The sequence below is a fragment of the Phaenicophaeus curvirostris genome, chromosome Z, assembly GCF_032191515.1.
Source record: "Phaenicophaeus curvirostris isolate KB17595 chromosome Z, BPBGC_Pcur_1.0, whole genome shotgun sequence".
Lineage (NCBI taxonomy): Eukaryota > Metazoa > Chordata > Aves > Cuculiformes > Cuculidae > Phaenicophaeus > Phaenicophaeus curvirostris.
Window position 1 is genome coordinate 61075210 of NC_091431.1, and position 19333 is coordinate 61094542.

The 19333-nt window shown below is 37.1% G+C and overlaps 1 protein-coding gene across 1 annotated transcript in view; it reads left to right on the forward strand.

Annotated features, from left to right (window-relative positions):
• Positions 1 to 19333, forward strand: part of OXCT1 (3-oxoacid CoA-transferase 1) — an 80272-nt gene that overhangs the window by 22649 nt on the left and 38290 nt on the right. Inside the window, exons 7-8 of the mRNA XM_069880116.1 lie at positions 1945 to 2005; positions 18334 to 18441. Coding sequence (XP_069736217.1) covers positions 1945 to 2005; positions 18334 to 18441 — 169 coding nt within the window. The remainder of the gene's footprint in view (positions 1 to 1944; positions 2006 to 18333; positions 18442 to 19333) is intronic.

Below are 19333 nucleotides of genomic sequence, written 5' to 3' on the forward strand. Positions count from 1 at the left end.
CTAATCAAAGATGGGAACATCATCATCTAGTGTCTTAGTCCATGCACAGTATTGCTAGCTTAATTCTTGTGCATGATGTCCTCTTAGAAATAAGACATTTGATCTTGTAAAAGACTGCTACTTCTGAAACAACCTTGCTAATGCAAAAGCATTCTTAATTGCACACAATAGAGTCAGAATTAAGTGCATTAACTCCTCTGAATTTGACATTGAAATGTTTTCTTGAAACTTTTTTCCCTTTGTAAAAATAATTTTATATCAGTTTCTTTTAGTGGCAGACAAGCTGCTATGATCTTGACAAATCTTTGGCTCAGAAATGTAGTCACTTGGGATGAAGTGCTGAATTCTTTGTTCCCACATCTGCCTTCCCCCAACATGTATCCATTCCCTTGTTTTAATTCATAGAGTGATAGAATGGTTTGTGTTGGAAGCGACCTTAAAGATCATCTTATTCCAACACCCCTGCGATGGGCAGGGACATCTCCCACTGCCCAAGGCCCTGTCCAACCTGGCCTTGAACACTTGCAGGGATGGGGTATCCGCAACTTCCCTGGGCAACCTGTGCGAGTGCCTCATCACTCTCCTTGTGAAGATATTCCTCCTTATGTCAGCTTTTGTAACTCTGTTTTTCTACTGATTTTCCACTCTACCTAGTTTAGGATAGTTTCCCTTAAATCACTACTAGCTAGCATTGTATTCATACACTAAGTGAAGAATATAAATTCAAGTTCTTTTGACAAAAGATATTGTCCCTTCTGTGGCCTCTGTTGTGTATTTCCAGTTGTGTATTCAGCATTCTGCTGTGTATTGCCAGTAAAAAAGGATTTCCCCAAGATATGTTTTGAGTATAGCTTTGATTCTGTATATTCTTTGATTCTGTCTCCACTAGAAGTCCTGTTAGAACTGCGTGTTACAGGATTTGGCCATTTCAATTCCCCACCTCCTGCAAGACCACGAGGTGGCAGCAGCAGCTCTAATTTCTGCACGTCTCTAGCACTATACCTAGCTGGTCGTCACAGGAAAGGGCGAAGAAAGGAGTTAGGGAAATAAGACTGGAGAGGAAAAGATGCTTCCATGGAAAGGGTGTGGGAGAAAAGCACATTTCGCCTTAATTTGCACCCTAGTTTCATACATTTGATGAAGCATTTTTAAGAATTCTACTTTTTAAAAGAAAAAAAGGGAAGAAGTTATCAGTGGCACCCCCACTGGAATAGACATAATTTTACTTAAATATTATGCCACACAGTTTTGTTTACTTTCTGAAAAATACAGAGAAGTGTTGTGGCTACTAGAATCTTGGTGCAGATGCCAGCACGATTAGACAAGTCATTTGTTACTTTTATTCCCTAGGGGTTCTTTTTTCTTGTTACAGAGATGCTGCGTGGGAATACTTAGGATGAATGCCAGAGCCTTGCAGTGTGTGCCAAAACAGGCACAGCTTTTTGAATCAAGAGAATTGGATCAAGTTCACTACTGTGCAAAGTGCTATCCCAAGTCCTGGTCTGGATTATGAAGGCATATGTGGGACATGAGACATTGCTAGGCCCTATTGTCCTTCTGTGGAGATTAATCTCATACTTTATGTAGTGAAGTAATGGGAAGGTACATTGCACAAAGCCCATCTTGCTGCTGCTCATGGAGCTAATAAATGAAAATATCGGTAGCTTACCCAATTTCAATTGAACAATGTGCTGATGAAAAGTTAAAAGAGACGTAATAAATGCTTTATATTGTAGCAAAATATGACTTCATTTCATATGGATATTACAGAATTTTGTAATACTTTTTCCTCCCTCCTGTTTTTTTTTTTATTATTCTCTAGCTATTTGGGGAAAAGATTTGTGATGTTTATATTACAGAGATCTTGTAGTAGCTTACGCCTGAAAAGTCTTAGCTTGTACTATTACAGCTTTTAATATTTATTTGTTTTCCTTTCTTTCATAGGAAAACTGCAAGAAATTTCAACCAGCCTATGTGCAAAGCTGCCAAGACAACTGTGGTAGAGGTAGGGAATTGAAACATAATAAGCCCTATAACCCTGTTGTCGACAAACCTCTTTGTTTTGCCTGGTATTCTGGGGACAGATTTCTGCTTTTCTTGATTCATTGGCAGATTTCATACCAGGGACAGTCATCTGACCTCTCCTTGAATTGCCTGCTCCTGACATTATGCTTGGTTTTAGTGATTAGTTCACCATTGTTCCTGAGATTTTAAGCTTCACCTGACCCTTGCCAGGACTTTGTGTTGGCTGTAATCAGCCTTTTAAAGGAAAGTAAGGCAACAGCTTTCAAAATTGTTAAATGAAATAATATGTGGATGAAAGAAGAAACAGTAAGCTCAAGCTGTGCTTGAGAAGATTCACATAAGATCTTATGCAAAATTTCCTGGTAATACAGCTAAGTACAAAACAACATAGATTGGGCAGGTCATGGAGCTATCACAGTTGTGGTCTCTAAAATGTAATAAATAACATAAATATCAGTCCAGAATAAGATATAGACATTTGGTTATGCCTTGAGAAAGAAGATGGACTATATGGTCTAGAAGTTTCTTCCAATCTTTTTTTTGTTTTTTGTTGTTGTCTTAAATGACAGTGTTTAAAAGCATGAAGCAGCTTAAGCTGGAAATATATTGGTGACTGGAAAGTTGTAAAGGCATAGCAATATCTAAAAGACGGTCTGCTCTTAGCTTTTTCATCACACTCTGGTAATTTTTTTTATATGCCTAATAGAAGTTATGTATGAGAGTAAGATCAAGACAAATTCTTCTAGACTATTTCTAGTAAGTTCTTTTGTTTCTTCATAGTTTTGGGGTTTTTGTTTGGGGGTTGGGTTTTGGGTTTGCTTGGGTATTTTTTGTGAATTCTTATCTGGAAAATATACTTGTTATATAAACATCTCTGCATAATACCTTTGGGAACTTGAGTTATTTCTTTGTGTTTCACAGAACTATGGCAAAAAATACCATAGAATTTGTCACATTATTTACAATGACAATTCAGAAACAGAACATGAATTTTGAGTTAGTTTTCAAGTATGAAGTAAGATGCTCCAAGTTTAAAGTTTTTTTTCACTTAAAAATACAATAAAGAATCTTTCGTAGTTTCTTCTAGTCACTTGCCCTTCATACTTTGTTCAGTTGGGCGTTTAGAGAATTTAAGTAGTTCAAAGCCTTCCACCTACATTCCATCTCATTCTCTCTTTCTGCTCCTCTATCCATATGTGATAGGATAAAATTTTCTTGTCAGTGAGCAGTAATTATGTGACATCTTCTTGCTATAATTCTACTTAACAGTCTTTAGTAGATCTGCGGTGAACTGTGTCCACTGTAACTCTTGTCGCATTTTCAATAGCATTTTAAAACTGACAAGCTTTTTGCAAGATGCCATACTAATACTACTTCACAAATTTTACTTCTTATGGACAAATTAATGGGTGGAGAGGCATAACAAAGTTTTAGGATAAATATATTGAGCCAAATGCAATGCCTCGTTGGCTTAACTTTTTAAGTGTCTTTCTTCCAAAGTGGAATTCAGAATGTTGTGTTTGGATTTAAGATTTCAAACCCAGGGAATCTGAGAGAGATATCTCTATATGGCATCTAGTACATTTTCAGTACTCAGCACTGTCAGCCTACAGCTGTCCAGAGCTGATTGCTTGGGTACTGAGTGAACAGAAAAGAGTTTTGCCTGACTCCTTAGGTAACATTGTTCAGGGCTGAAGGGTGAAATTCTCAGTCCCACTTACAGAGAGAAGAAAAGAGTTTGTGTAAGACAGTAATTTGGATACTTCCTTGGCAGCAGGGATTTCTGAATTCTGAGGTCTCTTCCAAAGTCTGTTTCTGTTCTCCACCAACTGACTATTTAACTTAAGTTAAGCAGACAGTCTTAGAAGTGGAAATTTGAAGCCATTCCTGTACCTTTCCATCAAACTAGCTATGGGTCAGATTTGTCTTCAGAGTCATGCAGTGATTAATTGGAATTTGCAGGATTGCAGTTCCTGAGTCTAGTGCTTCCATACAAATTTTGAATGTGGACCTTTGTACTTGTTGTGCAACCAATTTTGTATTGCCATCATCTGCTTGTCTTTTTCTGTTGCTGCACAGAAAAAGAGAGCTGTTGATCCCTGTAGCTAATCTGATGGGCTATGTATTTCCCTCTTCTGCTTATTTGTATACATCTAGTTTTATCCAGTTCTTTAGAAGGAATCCCTTTTTCAGGGACAGAACTTCATTTATTAAACTTTGCATTGGAAGGATTAGGTCGTTCGCTTACAACACTGTTGAGGTCAGTAAATATATTCAATCAGAGTATAACTCAAATTTTGAAAGACAGGCTTAATCAGGAAGTTATCCTGCCGTAATGCGAACAAAACAAGAGATGGGAAAATCCATCCTTCTGTTTATGCTTGTTCCAGTGGTTAATCACCCTCACTGGTATAAATATGTCTTTTTACTGTAATTATTTTAGTTTTCAGTTCCATCCAGGTCTTTTACTTCCTTCTGCTAGATTAAAAACCTTTCTAAAGATGGCATTTCCTTCCCACTGGGTGAATTCTCAGTGCTGTTGGTACAATCACCAGATTGAGGTCCTAATGGTTCTGACTGTAAAACTTTTTTTTTCATCTCCCTTATCCTATTTATGTCCATCTCCTTGCTTTGTTTTTGTTCTGAAACTTTATGCCAACTTGAATGTCTTTGGCGTTGTAACACTGCTGCAATGAACATACCCTGAAAAGCAGAGTTACTCTTTTGTCCTGCTGCTTCCCTGTTGCCAAACCTGTACTGTTTGCTGATTATTGTATAGGGGATTCTACAGCGTTAATTGCTTATACCTTATTGATCCATTTCTGGCATACTTCAGGAAAAGCACAATCAGATCTTTCCATCATGTACTCCGCAAGTATGGCAGGTATTATTTGATCACCAGTGTCTAGTTTTGTGTTTTGTTCTAAAACATGTTAGGTTTTAAAAGACAGAGTGTGTCTGGTACTGCTGAATCCTTCTTAGGATTTATTTTTTCACCCGTCTTTCCCCAAATTTATTTTAGTTTCTGATTGTTGATAAAAAACTGGAGTGGATCTTGGCATAGTAAGATCCATACCAAGGGAAATATAAACTACTGTAAATCCAATTTCAAGGTATCTGAATGTGGGAAGTGCACTGGGAATCAATTGGATTTGTTAATTTGTCTTTTGTATTTACCTGAGGAGCTGTGAAACCTCCTGACATAATAGGAGACATCTTTCTCATTAATGTATTACAGCACTGTTCTTTAGTTTAAATCAGTGTGGCTTTTTATACTCTCTTAGCTGAAGTATGAACAGACATTTAATTTTTGTAGCAATTCAGTGGTGGGAGAACTTCACAGCATTTGCAGATGTGGAAGATAGCTGTAGAGACACCCCCTCCCCACAACTTCCCAAACCCATAGACTGATAGCTATTCGTTGCTTAAAAGCTCTTCCATGTTGTGAGATGTGAGTCTGGCTGTGCATAGAGAGGCTTCTGAAGGAGAAAAAAATCGGGCTGTACCATTACCAGTTATGTCTGTGGCATACAGCGAAGAGTTATTGATTTTTAAAATTCTCCTAGAACAAATTTCAGATTTAAGTGTCTGACCTTCAGCCTTGTTTATTTTGACAAAGAAAATGAGCAGAAGTAGCTGCTCAGTACCCTTTCTGGGATCAGAAATACATTGATTGAAAGGTTGTAGTGAAATGCAAGAGGTGTTTACTGACCAGCACAAGTAATTTGGACCATTACACGCATTTCTTCTCTTTATCTAAGCGATAGGAAATAGAACATGCTATCATTTATGATAATAAAGATGTATGTATGTTGAGGCACATGCGTTTGTGAAAATTCACTGATTCCAGTGGAATTCCTACTTTAATTTGAAGATAACCAGTATTAAGAAAAAAAGTTTTCAACTGAGTTCATGTTTCCTGTTCCTTGAAAGGTAGCCTTTGCAGAAGAAAATGTTAAATATTCCAGTATTGGCAGGATTAGTTAATTTGGCTTTGTCTACATTATTGCATTTTAAAAAATGTTCTCTGTTCATCTGCTTCTCAATTTGCCTTGCACAACTTGAAGGAGTTAAGTATGCAGTCAGAGCTGTAGCTTTGTTTGGACCTGAGACGTCATGCACACACTGAGCCTGAGGCTTTCAGTTGATTTTCAGATCTATAAATGCTTTCCTGCTCCTAATTACTGCAAAGTCAGAAGAGTTGGGTAATCAGCCAATCTAAAAGGAACATGGTGGTTACAAGTAATGTATGAGCCAGGAGCTCTTGTAAAGGTGCACAGGAAGGACTTGGAATGTGAAGAAACTTGAGGGCTTGTGTGGTCTAACTGATGTGGTAACATTTCCAGCACTGTTGAATGAAGGGCACGTGCTGAATTCAGCACGTGGCACTGCTGTCAGGCCCCTTAGCAGGCCCATTGAATTTTGTGATGGGAAATGTGTGGCAGCTCTGAGTTACGGGAACGCATCCTGGAAGTGTGCCTACACTGCTAAGGCAAGCACTGTGATATTAGGACTCTACCTAAGATGTGCGTCTTGCTGTAGAGGCTCCCATGAGAAGTGATGGTGATAATGCCTCTTTTTTGAGAGAATCAAGACAACCCAAAGTCATAGGAAAAAATGTGGTGTGACCGAACCAGGCGTGGGTGTCATGACAGCACAGGAGACGTGGAGGGTGGTACTGGCTTGTGCTCTTGCTCTCTGCATTGGAGGAGTATGTAAACATCCATAGCAGCCCCAAACGTCTCTAAGCTATTGTCTCTTTTTCTTGCCATTGTTATTCTGTTCTATGAGAACTACTGAATATTTGTCCCTGGTGAAGTGGTTTGAGATCTCAGCCATTGCCATGATGTAAGTGTTTGATACTGGTAATAGTCAGTATGTTTAGAAATTTTATTGACTGGCTGTTTGAATATCCAGTTTGAATAATCTTCTTGTTCAGATTGTAGAGGATGGCTAAATATATCTCCCTGGGTAAACAGCATTTCCACCTCAAATAATATCAGGGGTGGAAAAAAAGAGTGTACTTTCTCATAAAAATGCATTAAATAAAAATCATTAAACCCTGCATTTTATCTCTGGTTGCCTAGTAACAACACAGCCACGTCAGTGAGCACCATTATCTCAGGCACAATGAACTGCACTGCACTAAGGGACAGAAGCAGACTGAAATAAGCTATTTGTATCCTGTTATCTGTTCTAAATCATGGCATTGTGTTTTATTGAGGAAACTGGAAAGTGAACCTTTTTTTTGGTGTATGTTCCTCCAAGTGACTAAACAATGACTAAACTTCACTCAGATGCATAGCTCTGTTCTGAGGAATTCTTAAAGGTTTTTGCACAGTGAAAGTTTACTGTAAAAAGTAGGCACTATTTTAAAGTGGAAAAATAACCTAAAAGTGTCATTTTCCTTACCTGGATGCCCCAGCCATGGAACTGAAAACTGAACCCTGGTCCAGCAAGTGATTCTGTATTTAGGATGGGCACAGACTTTGCATTAGGATATGTTTGGGGGAAACCACGTCAGGATTTGAGGCCAAGAAGGATAGAGAACTGAGATCTTTCTGTGCAAATGCTGTAACCACTGAGCTGTTGTGTTGCTATAGCCTGTTTCAATATTGTTTAGTTGCTCAGTCATGACTCTGTGTGCACTCAGGGGATGGTTGCTGAGAGGGTGTCTTAGGGATCTGCAGTGAGGGAATGTGGTTTTTTTTAGAGAATCCTGTTTACCATAGGATTGCTACTGAAGCATTTGGTCCTACTATCTTACCAGCAGTTTCTGCCACAACTGACAGTAGAATTCTAGTTGCCATAGTATATTAGTATAACACATGCCAAATATATGTTATTGATATAAAAACATATACTATAAGTATGGAGTTATTTACATTGTAAACATGTAGGTGGTTATTTGGGGCTTCTGACTGCATGATTGAATTTATATGCTTAGGTTTGGCTAAATCCTGAATCCTGCTTGTGGATCTCAATTTAGATAACACAGTTATAAAGACTGTACAATATCCTTTCCCAATGGAACCTTAGATGAAAGATTTGAGTAAACACTTCTCGGAGAGTAACTATGAAACACAAGCTCATGATCCTTGGAAAGCATAGAAGGGAAAATGGTAAAATATCAGGAATGCCTTTTAGGGACACGTATTTCATGAGCTCAAACACTTGGTAGATGAAGGCTTCTAGGAGGTATAGCTACTATGAAATGAAGTTAGGGAGAAACTCTTAAGAGCTTGAGGATAAACTTTTCCAGCATTGAGAAGGTATTGGAAGAGCAGTAGGAGTTTGACCTAGATCACGGTAATTGCAGCCTCAAACACAGAAGAGAAAAATTACGGAAAGTGTAATCAACATTGTCTGAGGCTAAGCATTAGAAAACCCAAACAAACAAAAGATCTTAAATACATAGGAGGAAATTCAGGAATCTCCAGCCCAGTACAAAATAAAGTACTTGAAAGTAGCGTACATACATAGTGGGCTGGGAGGTCAGGGGTGTTGATTCTTCACTAATTAGTAGAGAGAGTAAAAGTACCAATGCAGAGTGCAAAGAAGACTGAAGTGTTGAATGCCCTTTCTGCTTCAGTATTCAGCTGTGTTAAAAAGCAGTTTGGTCGCTATTATGGCACCAGCCACAGAAGGTTAAAGAACATGTGAGAGAGGGATTGTTTTTGAAATGGAGAGACTACCCATACTGATTTGGAAAAGCAGCTCCTGGAAACACTATTACCACAGTAATTTTAGTTTGCCAGAAAGAAGCACACCTTGAGACTTGAATGCACTTCTGTTGTTTTTATTTATCTTAATTGTATTTGATTCCTTGCTTCTGTGTGTGAATATGTCTATTAGGACAGGAAAACAAAACATTTTTACAGCTGTTGTGCAGACCATCTTATGACAACTTGAGGCGTACTGGAATAGACGGGGCTAGAAGGGAGTTCATTAGGTAGTTCTTTTTACATTTGGTTAATGTGCTTCTGATTTTCAAGGGAATAAACCTTAATAGTTAATTTAGATATGTGATTTGGTTTGGGTTTGTTGTTTTTTTTCCCCTGCAATTGCTTTTCTTTTATATATAACCTCTAATTATGTGGGTTCAGATTTGGCACTTCTCTGCAGGAGTAGTGAATGTTAAGTGGTTAAAATTCACAGCAGATCAAATTGTTGCTGACTGCTGTTCAGATAATTTTGCCTACACACAACATTGTGCTGGAAGATTTGAATTTGTTTTTCTTTTATCTGTCTCTCATATTTGATTCCATTCTAAACTGATACTTTATTGCATGAGTATCATGAGCTTTCTTAGCATTCAGATTCAGAAGTTCATTGCAATCTTCAATGAAAAAAATCCTTTTATCCTTGTCACTTACGTTCAGAACAAATAGGACATTCAAAACCAACAAGCTATAGCAAGTCCACTGTTGATCAGTAGATAACTGCAGGTGGCCAGGAAGTCAGTGTGCTGGGGAAACTGATGGAAAGCCTTTGTTTGCTTCTAATGCTAAATTTTAGGTTGTTTTTTTTCATAACAGTTTGTAGAAAGCCTGATATACTGTGCATTTGAAGTATATTTCATTAAGAGTACTTGTCCTGTACCATCACACTTTGAAAATTAATAGGATTTAAAATAATCTAGCTTTAAAATAAATTTTTTTAAAATGATCTAGCTTTAACTTTTCATTTTATGTACTAATATGTACAATAATTAATGGTAATCCTATGCCCTGTTTTTGTTTAAGATGTGTTAATTGATCAATGATTTATCACTCCTTGCATTTTAAATCACGCATGATTATATGATTGAAAAGGTGGTGCAGAGAGAGTTTTAAGAATGATTCAAGGAATTTACTTTTATTTATGTTTCTTAAAGCAATAATTTGGTCTCTGTGCTATTAACATCTCTAATGGAGGTTTCTAGTGTAAAATGAGAAAGATTTGACATTCAGACTGGAACTGTTACAGAAAGTTCACAATGTCTACTGACAGGGTAAACAAATGCATTTTTTCAGGTGGTTAAAATATTGAGATTTGAAAAGCTGCAGCCTTGTAACTATTGCTGCAGTGAGATTTTTGTAGTAGTTGTTTGAATCAGTAGCTCAGATTTTAGTTTTTCTCTTGCAGCATCCTTCTCTGCAAATGGTGTACAATAGGATTGTTTAGCGAAGAAAATGAAGATTTAAAGAAAAGTAAAGGACTGAGGTAGCAAGACTGTCATACCTTCAAATGATGCTGATTTTTCAGGCTACAGAAGATGGTAAAAGAATGGATGAGGACTACAGAGTAGTTTCCTGTTTCTATGTGACAAGCATTTTCCTGATGTTTATCTGCAAGTTGCCTAGTCTTCCTTTTTTTTTACCTAAAAGTTTGTTAAATTGGGCTTTAGAAAACCTGCACTGATGAAGTCTAGTATGTAGAAATGCACTCCCATTGATATTCCCATGAACTCTGTTTCAGGTTCCTTAGTTTACTACCTGTGGTTAAGCTGGAAAAAGCGGTAGCTAAACAAGTCTTAAAACAACTTCATGTGTAAATGAGTGTTTTAGAATTTTTGTTATAGAAAAACAGACTTATTTTTCTTTTTTTCTTGACATGTTGTTAATGTAAGTTAGGTATATTATATCAGTTTTTTTCTTCATGCTGAAAGAAGGGGAAAACAAAGAGGAGAGCTGTTCCTGATAAACACAGGGGAAGTATGTAGCAATGCGCTGAGGAGCCGTTGTTCCCTTTATAACACCTTGGAATGAGGTCAGCTGAGAAACAGGCCTCCTAGCTTGGACGGAAGCTACTTAATGCTGTGGTATTTAGTTACCTGCTTGAAAGCGTTGAGGAGGGTTGCATTCTTTGTGTCGCCTCCATGGACACTGAAGTAGATTATCTTCTGGTTTTCCTGACCTATGTATTCACTTAGCTTCTCCTGGTGTTCATGTACTGAGAAAAGTTTTGGTCTTAAATTTTACAGAAATATGATGTTAGATGTGCTTCATTCATTCGACATTAGAAATAATCTTGGATTTTAAGAAACTCCAGGTTTAAGGGACTAAATTGAGCCATCATACAAGTAGAAATGAATTGCTCTTTGTGATTGATTCCATCAGATTCTATCAAGGTTGAACATAAAGTAGCCAAGTGTATCCAATTTAGACATCTGCCAGGAGGCTTATGGGAAAGGGGAGAATCAGAACAGTTACATGAAGATGACCACCCAATCATCCACTTCAAGATATAGTCTAGACTTTCAGACACAACAACAAAAATTGCTAAATGAATGTTAAGATATCTGAGAGCACTGATTTTTTTTTTCCCCAGAAACTCAGAGGAATCAGAGATAGCACAGAAACTGCTGTATGAGTATATGACTTTATTTTTTGAGGGTGCTGAGGAGGGAAGGGTTAAAAACCGAAACAAACAGTTTGTATTAAAATAAGCTAAATAAGTTGCATAAGAATTCTATTGGGAATTTCAAGCCAATTTGTATTGGCTTGATGTGCTTCAGTGGTTATTCCCCCTGGTTAATACAGAGACAGAATAGAAAACTTGGTATGATCAGGAGATTAGAGGTCATGATTGTTAATGACTTTGAATACTAGATGTGCTGAAGATAATTTTTCAACATTGCTAGGAGGAAAGAATAAGAATTTTATCATTAGGCTGTGATAACACCTTTTTTTCCCTGATGTACAGGACTGATCTAACATGTTTCTGTCAGCCTCAGCTTCAAATAATATTTTTGGTTCTTCAAAGCATGTTATTGTTGTTTTCCATTTCTGCTCATATGAAGTGCTTTCCTCTCCAGGCACCATTCAGGAAGGGTGATTATTAAGTATTAGAGAAGTTTTATTTTTTCTTAAAATTTGTTACAATCTCTTGATATCCACATTTCTTAGGTTTCTGATTAATCTGTTGAAAGTGTCTAAGCCTCATGTCCTACCACCACCAGTTCCTTTTTTTTCTTCCAGTCCTTTCCTTGAAAAATACCAACTACCTTCTTCCATAACACTGTAGAAAAGCTGGAAGTTTGAGGAGTTTAGGATATCTGCTATGATTTATTGAAGGTGAAATAGACCACACTGATTGCTCATTGAGAAAGTGGTAGCATGTAAAATAATTTTCAGAATACTTTATGAACTGCCACTTTCTGTTCAGCGTCTGAATGTCTGAAATAGGGAGGATAACTGACACGTGTGCAAATTAGTTGCCTTTGAGATTAGGTGTCTTTTTATTGCCTTTTCTGAAACTACTTGCTGGGTTTCTTTTAATTTTGGAAGCAGCTACATAATTTGCTACAAAACAGATGCTAATACATTGTTTTACTTTGATAACCTTCTTGTGTCTACTGCTTAACACGCTTTGGTCTACTCCTTAGTTGCAGGTATTCCTTGAACTTGAGTTGGAAATGCATAGCCTGGAAAATAGAAAGAATTCCTTCTTGGAAGGTGCAATTCAATCTCTGAATTAGTTTGGTGTTGGGGTTTTTTTTTCACATTTCTACGTCTCCCTTCAGTACTTAAATTCCTCTTAGTTCGTTTTTGAAAGTAAAAATTCATCTCCTGACCTTTAAGTTATATTTGTTTGAATATGCAGGAGATAAGATCTCTTTCAGGCTCTGATATGAGTAAGAAAACAAAATCTTTAGTTGGAATTAATTTTTTTTAAGTTCTGATCTGTTTTGAAAATAGGCAATAAAGTATTTAAGGCAACATACATTTTATTTACAGAAATGTTAAATGACATCATTCCACTAGAATTAATACTGTTAGCTGCTGTTCTGTCCCAAAGTGTAAAGATCTGAGATGTGGTCAGTTGCCTTACTCAGCAGAAGTACCTAGTATATGTTAGGCAGGTTCTTTACCCATTAGCTAACCTTTAACAGATGAAGACTATGGGGTTCAGAAGACTCTGGACTGTGGGCATTTTGGGGTTTTTTTCCTGGCTTTTCTGCCATGATTTTAGTTATTTGATTGAAATATAATTACATCATGTAATCTAAAAAAAAAAATATTTTCCAAAATCGCCTTTTCCAGATCTGAGAAGGCGATTTTGTTAAGTATTCCATGTGGATAGTTACATTGCATTTTGTGTTAAGAACTTACGTACTGAATACAAATTGGGCACTTTATAATTATAGAGGTAAGTACACAATTATATTCCAAAGTCACAAAGACACAAGTCACAAAACATGGTCACAGCCAGCATGAATTCATTAGCTTGTATCAAAACAACCAGGTTTTAGGAAGGAACCACTTCTTAGTTGTACCTGCTGCAGGAGACTGGGTTGGTTGGTAATATTGGAGCTCACAGGTTGTTGGATCTTCAAGTAATCTCTCATAATTTTAATTTAGGTAATTTTATTATAGAAATTCCAAATGAATGAATTTAAGGAAGCAAGAAAAAGGCAATCATTTATCACTTTAACTTTTTGATGAATGCAGAATTACACAGACCTACTTCTGCAAATCATCAAACAGGCAATTCCATCCATTTAATGTAGGAACTTCAGTAACCAGTAATAGTTAGGAGACTTTCCTTCTTTTCTTCATTACCTGCTTTATAAACATCTTGACAAAACCCAAAGAAGTTTCAGTTAATACTCGTATAATACATTTTTACAGTATGTATTTATTGGCACATTTGATAAGCAGGCATTTATTGTTGAAGTAGCTGTTTAATAAAATCACTTCTATTGTGATTTAGGTGAGTCTGCCTAACTGTCCAGTTACAAGAGAAAAAAAGGGTGAAAATATATGGTTTTGGAGGTGTTACTTTCTTAGGATTATTCCTTTGGGAAATTTTAGTATCTTCTGACTTCGAACATGTTCTTGAAACTGAAGAATTTCGTGGATCGTGGATATGCTAAAATGTGACAACTTATAAATTTCTGTGTATGTGTTAGAAGTTTTTCAGAGGCCTGTGGTTAAATTTTTCATATTTTTTCAAGAATGCATACAGCTTTAAGTATAGCTTTTGCAGGCAATCAAGTATGCTTCCTCCTTTCCTTGCAGTTCTTATCCCAGAGCTGTTATGCATGAGTACCTAAAGCAAGTAATTTAATGCAGACCCTTTTCTTCATTTTTGCTATAAGCAGTACAACATGGAGGAAGAGGTTAAATGTGTTGAAATGAAAGGAGTGGTTGAAGGAAACAGGCAGCAGGTACAGAGAAGTGCGGGAGAAGAGATTAAGCTTGAGGCAGTAGGAGTGGAGGTAATCAAGGAGATTTAGTACAGAGAAAACAAAGGTGAAATGAGCGTAATCTAGCAGGGGCTCCTAATTTATGAAGATCTGTAGCCACATGACAAAGAAACCTGGAAAAAAACTGGGAGATTTATGTCAGCTTTGCTTCCCTAATGATCAGATATGACATACTGGCAATACACCTCACTGTTTCTTTCTGTGGCGTTCACAGAGAAAAGGAGTGTACTAGAAACCAGGGAAAAGATGTAGAAGTACATAGCATCTTCCTTGGTGTGGAACAGGCAGATAAAGAACAGCTGCGTGCTATCCTTGTATTGCAAAGAGAAGGAAGCACACAGTGAAATTATAAGAGATAATGGGAAATGATTTTCATACTAGATGAATTGTAGAAATGCAGTGATAGAGTCTTAGGCTTTCAAGAAAACTATTAGACGAGTTTATGGTCCATTAGAAGCTATGAAACAAGGTGGTCTGTGTCCAACCTCTGACTGAAGACATACTTAAACTGCACACTACTAAAAGCTGGGAGAATATAAGCAGAAGTACCACAATGTCTTCTGCGCTCCTGTTCTTTGCCAAGAAGAAGGGTTACAAGATGAAATGGACCTTCAGCATGACTCAGATCAGTTCCCTAATAAATCTGAAGTAACAGATTTTTAACTGCTCCCCTGCCTCTCAGTATGCTTATGAAGACATTTATTCCAAGTCTGATGTGAGCGTAACATGGTAATTATTGACAAAGCTGTTCCTTTATTAGACTGCTTGGTAGTAGTTCCTTGCTTTTTAATGCTGTAGAAGGATCTTCTTCAGGATGGCTATTCACTGGCTGTTGTTTCATTACTGTAAGAGTGTGGTAGGAGTAGGTCTGGCTGGTCTTAGGAGTCAGAAAAGGACAGAACTTAACTCAAGATCCTCTTGTTTCATCTCCCTTTATGCAGGCAGCACTGAGTGAATATTAACTTGCTTTGTTTTTTTCTGTAGCCCAGTAAGTCTGTATAGTGTATTCTTAATTTTCACTGACCTGTTTTCAGAGTGTATTCCACTCTTTTACTGCTTTTTGTGACATTCAGTCTAAACAATTAAAATTAAGACTTGTTTTTTACTTCTTTGTTTGTTGTTAGCCATGGGGAATGGCCAATCACAGTTTGAGTGGTCTTGAGTGAACCAGGTACATACAACTTTTCCTTGTAGCCCTTATTGTGGTTTTTTTTTTTTAATTTTTTTTATTTTAACTTCTTAAGAATTAATAAATGTTACAATGAATTTTGCAATGAAATCCTGACTCTTCCAGTAGTGAACTGAAGAAGTGCTTTAATGAGTTTGTCTTTCACCTAAGGTGCTAAATTTGATTTAATTCTTCCATTATTTTGGACATTTGACCAGTTGCAATGTTCTGTTCTACTTATGTTCTGCTGGGTATTTTTATTATTTCAGTTTGAAGAACTGAAGTGTACTAGGGTAATTAAGATAGTGATAGAGAGATTTAATAAAGCCAGTCTAAAAATAAGCTACTTAAAAATGCATAGGTTTTGTTAAGCTCGCTCTCTCCCCCAGTCTCTGTCTCTCTCTCACCCACCCACACATGCACATTCTCAATTTTTTTTCCCATAATAAGGAATTATATTGTCACTTCTGGTTATAGCTTAGTTTTATAAAAACTGAGATTTAAAACTAAAACAGCTGAAAACATTTCACGTATCATAAAGGACCTAATTAGGCTGCAGAAATAGGTTAAAAGGTAAATACTCAAAGGAAAGGCTTTTTTATTTTCAAGTGTTTTGGTATAAATAGTTGTATCATTGTAATTTCCTTGCCAATTTTTGGTCAAGAACCAGAGTTCCTTATTTTTCTTACTGGAGGTCAATAACCTTCACGGTTCCCTTTCTCTCTGGAAACCTTCAGAAATTCTGAGATAAAACCATGGAAAAGTAGCTGGATTTTTGTAAGCAAAACCAAATCAAACTACCTTAAAAAGAGAAAAGTAGATGTAAATTATGGAAGGAAGTGATATTGGAAACAAATGTCCATTGTTTCTATGAGTGCTGATACCAAAAGGAATGGCAGAAGGCTCTTGTGAATCATAGCGGAGAACAGCTTTTATGTTCTGGGTGTTCTTGTAGATAAACCAGTATTCAGAAATGATTGAATTTATTCATTCTGCTCCCATTGTCAGCAATCAGTCAAGATTTGCAAGAACATTTGTACCCAGGAAGAAAAACTGTGCTGTGAAACTCTTGAAACAATGAAAGCATTTTTGAATGACAGATCAGAGCCTTCCCAGAAGAGGGAACTCAGCCCATATGGTCTCTTTAAGTTACTCTTCAGCTTTGCCTGTGTAACAAAGATATAAACATTTTCTATCTTCTAACATGTTGATGAAGTTAAAATTTACAATGTACGCATGATCGAGGCAATCTATATTGTACCAGAGTATCATGATCTGCTAATTAAATGAAGTGCAGGAAGTGGTCTGCCCTGATTAGTTCCCTCTTTATGCTTTGCCACATTTTGTATGTCTTGGGCGAGATGCTATGTAGTGGTTTTTTGACATTTACAGAGATTCTTCTGTACATGACAAAATAAAGCCTGAGGCAAGGCAAGCAGAAGAAACAAGGCAAGAAAACTCACACGCGTCCTTTTAATTACTCATATGTGTGCTCTCCTGCATGTCTCTTTGAGGCTTAGGCTGTGGATGTTTTGCAGAAAAGACTCATAAACGTATATGGAGCCTGAAAGGGAAGTGAACATAGCCAGCTATGGATTTATTTCTTCTTGCATTATCATTCTTATCTAGAAAGATGCTTGGGTTATGTCTTGCAGTAATCACAGAATGTTAAGTTGCTAATTCCCATAGCAATAGGATTTCCTGGTTTCACTTTTGTTGGCACAGCTTCATCTGTGGTTGCAGGGCTGGCAATACTGATGGCGGCTGCTGGCAGTCCATCTACAGTTTCTCATTGAGTTCCCTGTCAGAAGAATTGTAGGAGAAAGAGCAGTCAGATGACGTTTGTACTTCCCCTGCACAGATTCTTTCTTTTTCATATAAGCATACTGATGAATTTCACCTAAAGAAGGGGATGGTATGGATTCTTGCAGACTTTACATGCAATTTTTAAATTCCTTGTAAAAATCCCGTTTCATTATTGTATAGGTATTTTAACATACGTAATTTTAATTACATTTGATGGTTATTACATGTAATGGTAGAACAGGGAAATGTGAAACACCAGTAAGAATAGTGGGAGACTGTATGTGAACACAAAGATGTTCCAATCTGCAGGGATCCTTAGGCTCATTTGAAATCCGTATGGCAAAATACAGTTTGTGTTATACTCAGGATAATATAGAGAAATAATAAATAATTATGTTGATGGTTTTTGTGAGGAAAAACTATTACGCGGACTGCTGTTCCCAAAGAGACAAAATAATATCCAGTTAAGGGAGTGGAGTGACTGATAACAAAATCTAATGTTGGATAAATTATTTATTCTATGTATTCTGTGAGGGGAAAGATACAATGTGTAACATTTTCTGACAGCATTGTTCTATTGGAGTTGGTTGAGTTCTGTCAGCAAAGATTTTGCCTTTATTATCTCAGCCACTGCTGCAAGTAAATGTAGTGCTCTCGTGAGAAAGTTTGAGTCAGTAGGAATTAGTATTCTCCAGGCCTAATTCTCCACCTGATAATTGAAGACAAATTTAATTAGAAAAGGTGAATTTGGTAATTCTGCTGGTAGCGGATCATCTGCTTGCATATAGCTTCGTTGAAAAGCATTGTCTCCTGCTTCTTCTCCATTTGATTGTGTTCTGATAGTAGTTACTGCACCAAGATGACAGGGTGCTTCAGCTGTGTGTTTCAGGACTTTTTCCATTTTACCCTGTGTTTGACTTAGTCTCCTTATTAATTTTAAAATTCATGAATAAAATAATAAATCTCAAGCATGGATGTGGTTGCACTGTTTTTTTCTGTGTTTTAAAGGTTGTCTTTATTTTGTCCTTCAGTTTTCTTGATTTGATCCACTGTATCTATAATATTTGAAGTGTCATTATTAATAAAATATCTCATTAAATATTTTTTCTAAATATTTTTACTTCGCCTTTTCTTTCTGTAGGTGGAAGAAATTGTTGATATAGGAACATTTGCCCCAGAAGACATTCATGTTCCCAAAATCTATGTTGATCGTCTAATACAAGGGGAAAAGTTTGAGAAGAGAATTGAAGTAAGTAGCTGAGCTTCTTGGTCACATTGTATTTCAGCTTACGGTGCATTTTAAAATTTACAGGATTTTTGCTCGAGCCAACAAATCTTATCAGTGAGAAAATACTACAAGAAAGACTTGTCAGGTTTTGCTAAGTACAGGAGCTTAGGTAGGAACGCTTCCAAGACTTTTGCAATGTACCTACGTAGTTACGTAGTTACGTAGGTACATTGCAAAAGTCTTGGAAGCGTTCCTTCCTTTTCTTTAAACAGGAACTTTTTTAGCCAGTGGCATATCTGATTTAACTAAATGATGTCAATAGTTATTAAAAACTGCAATGATAATGACTGACCAACGTGATCTCCTTCTGTGACAAGGTAACCCACCTAGCACACGAAGGAAGGCCAGTAGGTGTTGTCTACCTAGACTTCAGCAAATCCTTTGAAATCGTTTCCCACAGCATTCCCCTGAAAAAAATGGTTTTTCATGGCTTGGACGGACATTGTCTTTGCTGGGTAAAACAATGGCTGGGTGGCTGGGCCCGAAGAGTTGTGGTGAATGGAGTTAAATCCAGTCGGTGGCCAGTCACAAATGGTGTTCCTTAGGTCTAAGTGTAAGGACCAGTTCTTATATATCCTTATCAATGGTCTGGATGAGGGGATTGAGTGCAGTCTCAGTAAGTTTGTAAGTGACACTAAGTTGGCTGGGAACGTTCATCTGTTTGAGAGGAGGAAGGCTCTACAGAGGGATCTGGACAGGCTGGATCGATGGTCTGAGGCCAGTTGCATGAGGTTCAACAAGGCCAAGTCCTGCACTTGGGCCACAAGAACCTCATTCATCGCTACAAGCTTGGGAAAGAGTGGCTGGAAAGATGCCTGGAGTAAAAGGAACTGGGATTATTTGTTGACAGCCA